This window comes from Balearica regulorum, chromosome 9 (assembly GCF_011004875.1).
Source record: "Balearica regulorum gibbericeps isolate bBalReg1 chromosome 9, bBalReg1.pri, whole genome shotgun sequence".
NCBI classification, from domain to species: domain Eukaryota; kingdom Metazoa; phylum Chordata; class Aves; order Gruiformes; family Gruidae; genus Balearica; species Balearica regulorum.
Window position 1 is genome coordinate 24237774 of NC_046192.1, and position 6000 is coordinate 24243773.

At 41.1% G+C, this 6000-nt stretch overlaps 1 protein-coding gene across 15 annotated transcripts in view; it reads left to right on the forward strand.

Moving 5' to 3' along the window:
- The window catches only part of MECOM (MDS1 and EVI1 complex locus), a 341358-nt gene extending 336718 nt beyond the window's left edge, over positions 1-4640 (forward strand). For all 15 annotated transcript variants that reach the window (XM_075761596.1, XM_075761608.1, XM_075761600.1 and 12 more), the window contains 3 exons: positions 2072-2308; positions 2869-3055; positions 4006-4640. In XM_075761596.1, coding sequence (XP_075617711.1) covers positions 2072-2308; positions 2869-3055; positions 4006-4140 — 559 coding nt within the window. In that variant the 3' untranslated portion in view covers positions 4141-4640. The remainder of the gene's footprint in view (positions 1-2071; positions 2309-2868; positions 3056-4005) is intronic.
- Positions 4641-6000: the final 1360 nt, after the last annotated feature.

Consider the following 6000-nt stretch of genomic DNA (forward strand, 5'->3'; position numbering starts at 1 on the left):
TGTAGCATGGATACGCACATCAGCTATACGTAGTTCTTTGAGACTGGTTTTGCATTATGCTTTATTTGTGCTTTTGAATTGGCATTACATTAGCAGCATCAAAAATTTCTTACTGTTGGTGACAAACTTCACTGTCTTCTCAATTTCCAGATGCCTTTGTGAAGGGATGAAAATGGTGGACATAACACAATTTCCACGAAAGTATTGGATTAAGTGATTACATGCATATTCAAATTTCATTCCATCTTGATTGGCAATGAGGGCTTGGGATTTTTTCTTTGCACATCTGGTCTCAACATGTCCTCCGACAGGAAGTCAGCAAAGTGAAAAGGTTGCTGGGTTGTGCAGTGTTTCCTTTCTAAATTTGGCACTTCAGACTGCTCTTGATGGATATTTTATCCCTGGCAAATTGCTGCATTTGAAAGCATAATTAGAGAATCTGTTTTCTTAATCACATGGCTTTTGTTACTTTGGTTGTAGTCCATCTTCCTTTCATTTCTAGCAGCCTCAATTGAGCATAACAAGCAAGTTGGCAGCCCAAACTGTGCTCAGCAATTTCTTATTTCTGCCTATTTAAATAAAAGATGATAAAGAGATATTGCTCTGATTATCTTAGAGGGGGGGTGGCTGCTTCAGGTCTTCTGACTCTGCACAGCCTCATATTTTTTGATACTGTGATATAAACAGACCATTCCCTAGTTGTTTTTTTTAATTGCAATGCTAAACTCGTGACAATCAGCTTGAATTTGCTCAGAAAATAGATGAAACTATTACGTTTAGGAAAATTATACTATTGTTGTCTAAGAAACTAGCTTTCACTTGCATATGCTCCATAACAAAGTATATCCATTAATAACAGCATGTCAAACATTAAGTACCAAATATGCTGCTAGGGCTCATCCTTATCTTGCTCAGACTTGTGGTATATTCCATATTGTCCCGCACAGTTTGAAGCACACGGAGTCTGAAGCAAACTGCGGGCGGACAATAAAGTTTCCATTTTTGTAACTGTATTCCTGGAAGAGTAAGGACCTTTTGCACAATGAGAACAATAGATGAATCAAGGCCTCTGTGCTACGTAACGCAGTGGAGCAGATACGCTAGTAGCGTGAATTCATGAGGCTCCACCGAGGTCAGCCCTTTTACACCACTAGTACCTCTGGCCGTGGATTTGTCGAAGCGGCGGTGCCAAATTTCTTTAGCTCTCATTTAATGCAGCGGACACGATGCAGCTGTGGATGCTCAGAATCCTGCAGGGTTGAGGCCGTTAGCAAACGAGCCCCTACATCAGCGTGGTATTATGTCCTTGATAAAATCCCGTAGGAAGTAGTTAAGAGAAGTCATTGTCTGAAAGGTAAAGAGAATGCAGTAACAGCGAGTAGACCAAATGGTTTTCCATTTGTGTATTGCTATTATTACTCATTTAATAAGAATAAATGCTCTTAAAGTGCTGTATGACCTTTCTTTTCATTGCTTCTTACCCTACAAATCAGTCAATAATGTAGTTCAGCGTGGAGGCAATATTGCAGACCACTCTCAGGTCTTCAGCTGAAGTCCCTTAGGTTCCCATGTATGTAATCCATACTTTCAGCGAAGTAGTATGGCTTCCAAATGGGTGGTAGTGTGCAAAATTAACTATGCATGTAATTTTGACTTTAAAACTCTGAATGCAGTATTGGATGTCATTTTTGAAAATGCTGGATCTGATTTTCAGAGTTTCTTGGCCCCTATGGCTTCTGTTAAAAGGCAATGAGTTGTTTTGCCCAGACTACATGTATGATTGAAAACATGAGATGAAATAATGCATGAGAAAATTTGGAATGGATATCTGAGCATACCTCTGCTTGAACAGTAGTTTCAGCAGGATAACAGGAAAGTCCCATGCTGATGGTATTGTAACGTCCCACCGATTTTTGAGTGGAATTTTCTCAATACTGCCTAAACGTCCGAAGCTAAACAAGATATAAAATACAGAAATCACTTTATTCTGCTGGGACAGATCCTTTTCAGATTTGCTTCCATTTCATAACTGATTTGTGATTATTGCTTTGGTTTGTTTCCATACTTTCAGAATGAATGGCAGCCACTTTAAGGATGAAAAAGCCATGGTAGCCAGCCAGAACTCAGATTTGCTGGATGACGAAGAGGCAGAAGATGAAGTAATGATGGACGAAGAAGATGAAGAAAGCGAAATTGCAGGGAAAGCAGTCAAAGAGCCTGTTACAAGTGACATGCACGAGGGGACCCCGGAGGAGGATTACGAGGAAACGAGTACTTTGGACATGAACTGCAAAGCTTCCCCTGGCAGGTTGGTTCCTTCCGAGTATTGGTGCTCCCGATATGTGAAATGAAAACAATAAACCATACAAGAGTGCCAGCACCAAACTGTGTGCCGTGGGAACCCATCCAAAGTAGCCAGCTTCCCAGTTACGATAGCAACATGCGTCTGTGTTTGGGTCAATACCAGCCCTGTTTTCAGTCTCTTCATGCAATCTGTAGCCCTTAAGAGGAAAAATAACTGTGCTCGGGGAGCTATTGTCAGGTTCTGGGTGAGACAGGAAACGTTCATGGGAGAGACGTTATCTGCTCCATAACCTGACCTGGATCTCCCGTTAATGGTCTTGTGAAAGGCTGTGGAGACACCAGGAGAGAGAAGACCTCTCCCTCCCCTGCTCCCGCTGCCCACCCTCTCCTCTCTTAGAAAAGAAAGGGGAATTTCTTCTATTTCAGGATCACAATTCCACAGGGCCAGGTGGTTTATGAACATAAAAAAAGGGGGAAATTGCTCAGATGCATAAACCTGAGAGGACGAGGGAACGCAGAGAGGATTGTTTAATTGACGTTAAAACCTCCGTGGTGTTTTTGTAGGTATAAAGAGGAGGAGTATAATAAGACTGGACTTTCGGCTTTGGACCACATAAGGCACTTCACGGATAGCCTCAAAATGAGGAAAATGGAAGAAAATCAATGTAGTGAAGCTGAATTGGCAGCTTTCAATACTTCCCAGCTGCCAGAGGACCTAAAACAACCGTTGTACAGGAAATCCAAATCCCAGGTAAAAGCTTAACTCAGTTAAAATGTTATTGTCGCCAGATACCCGAAGGATTAAACCGTTAGTGTGTGGCAGGCAAGGTCGGTTCAGCTTTGTCAGACAGGGCTGTGCTCCACGTCCGCAGACCTCGGCCTGCCCCGACCTCCCCCTGCGCTCCCACTGCACCCGGGAGACACGGCAGGGTGCTCCGGTCCCTGAGAACGGAGGTTTTTCTTTCTTTTTTGCTATTTTTGTTCCTGTCTGCCACCCACAGAAATGCCCTGCTAAGAAATAGTCCCACTCTGCTTTCAAACAGCCGGCGCAGTCACACTGATGCCGTGGAGTTTAGCTGCAGCCTCGCAGGGACGTGACTCAATCTCCTGGCTGGCTTGGCTTTGGGTATTTTTTTTTTTTTAAAGTCTGTTGGATGTTAGCGCCTCTAGGTCCTCAGCATGTGTTTAAAACAGCAATAACTAGGCAGATACCCTAGTGCTAGCTCTTGAAATTTTTTTGAACATCAATTAATATGGGTATTTTTAGCCCCTTTAAAAGATTCTTGTTTTAAAAACTGCAGAATATACCTGTAGAAAAGGTCAGCAAAGACAACTGTGGTATTTGGTGAAATACAGGACCAGCCAAGGGATAATGTGATTCCTCAGGCTCCTGAAAAGAGCCTCCTGTGCCAAGAATCTGAAGGCAAAGGAGACTCTGGGACCTTGTCTATTATCAAAAGTTTCTCAGAGCTTCGTGAAGCCAGATGAAAGCAGAAATTATTACTGCTATTAGTGAGTCAGAAGTGTCAGTGAAGAGGTTGACAGTGGTTTTACCTAATGCGCTTTGATATTTTTTAAATAAGTTGGGAATAGCAGTTGCAGCCTAAATGATGCCCTAACTGCGTAGGGGTGGCACGGGTCCAAGCTCAGATCCGTGCCGCGGGATCATGACCTCTTTGTCCTCCTTCTTTCCCTGTCCAGGCGTACGCGATGATGCTCTCTCTCTCCGACAAGGACTCCCTTCATTCTGCATCCCACAATTCTCCCAACATGTGGCACAGTATGGCGAGAGCCGCTGCAGAATCCAGCGCCATTCAATCCATCAGTCACGTATGACATTGTGAAGTCTTACCGAGAATGGGACCAAGTCCAAACCAGTAGCATGGCTCTTTCATATATGACTATTTAAAAGACTGCTGAGCAGAATGCCTTATAAATCTGCAGGGTCACTCATTTAAAGTCCGGTGACCTTAAACTGAATAATTTTAAAAAGAAAGAAACTATTTATTCTCAATATTTTGTTTTGCACAGCAAAGGCAGCTGCTGACTTCTGGAGGATCAATGCGACTTTAAAAAAAAAAAAAAAAAAAAAAAGTTTCAGTGGATTATGTAAAAGGAGGCCGGGAAAAAGTGTCTTCCAGTTCACCCGGCTTTGAGGGGCAGGGGCAAAAGGGTTAAGACTGCATTGATACACACATGGGCACTCCTTTAAAGTAGGAACTGAATTGATTTTCTTTTTGTATAAGATAGTTTGACACAGGATTGGGAACAGTTGCTTTTATGTACAAATCTCTTCATTAAAGCTTTATGCATTTTAGCCCTTCAAAGAAAGAAAATAGTTCTATCAAATGCACACTATCCATCGTAAATGTAGAAAGAAGTACCAGGGAATATTTTGTTCTCTCCGTAATTCTTTTGCCTTCTCAACTGCATTGTTAAAAAAAAAGGAAAAACGAGAAAAAAAAAGAAAGAAAAAAAAAAGAACTCTTGAGAAACAATACATAAGAGGCTTGTGTATATTGTAAACTATGAATGTTCACTACTCCAAGAAGCTAAATCATCCAGATAATTCCGTGAAAGCACCGCGTTCATCGACAGCACCACTATTTCAAATCATTGTAAGGAGATTTTAATTTTCGACAATCATGTCACTATTTTGTTGTATTGTTTCCTTTTCCCCCTACCCTCTAATTTCTTCTTTGTGTTGTGTGTACCATGTATTTATTTGTTGGCAAACGATTGTTTGTTGATTAAAATAGCACTGTTCCTATAACAAACAGCACTGCTCCAGTCCCCCACTGCGTTATGATGTAAGGCACCCATGTACTTCAAAAAAAAGTGAGGTGAACTGATCTGTGTATATGGGAGTGCAAAACAGTGTTTGAAATTTTCTTACATTCCTCTTTTATTTTATTTTTGCCTTTTAATGAACTAAATAACTAATAGATGCGACTTAGGTTTTTTTTGTAATACAGTAAATTGATTCAATTGTATAAACAGTTATAATTTCTTCATGAAAGCATGATTCTTCTGATTAAAAAACTGTACCCAATATTTTATGCTGGTTGTCTGCGAGCTTGTGTGATGTTATGTTCATGTTAATCCTATTTGTAAGATGAAGTGTTCCAAATTTATGTTTTAAAAAAAATAAATAAATAACGGAAGGTATTCAGTTATTTTTTGGGGGTTTTTTTTGGCCTTTAGTGAGGGACCAGATTTATTTTTCCTTTTGTTTATAATCTCGTTTTGAAATAATCGGCAAGTTGAGGTACTTTCTTTAAATGCTTTGTACAATGTAACTGTTACGCATTTCAGTACATTACTATGGGAGGATCAACTTAAAAAAAAAAAATAAAGAACTACAAAACCGAAGGGATCTTTTTCCTTATTGTCTTGTTTTTGTCTGGGTCAGGGCAAAAATGGCATATTTCATCTGCAGTCTGGGGAGCAAAGCCCCTGTCTGGGGGGTCATAGGATAAGGGTAACCAGAGGATGGGGCACTGCAAAGCGTCCTGGGCTCGGTCACGCAATTCAGATCCCAGCCCAGAATCTCTGCATAGACCATCGGAGGGGTTTAGATCAGTCCTTTAAGTTTCAAAACGCTACCTTGGAAAAGAGAAATATTTCACTCATTTTACAGGAGTGCAAGGTCGCCTTCGAACGCTGCTGGGGAGCCTTGAGCCGGGGCTGGTGATG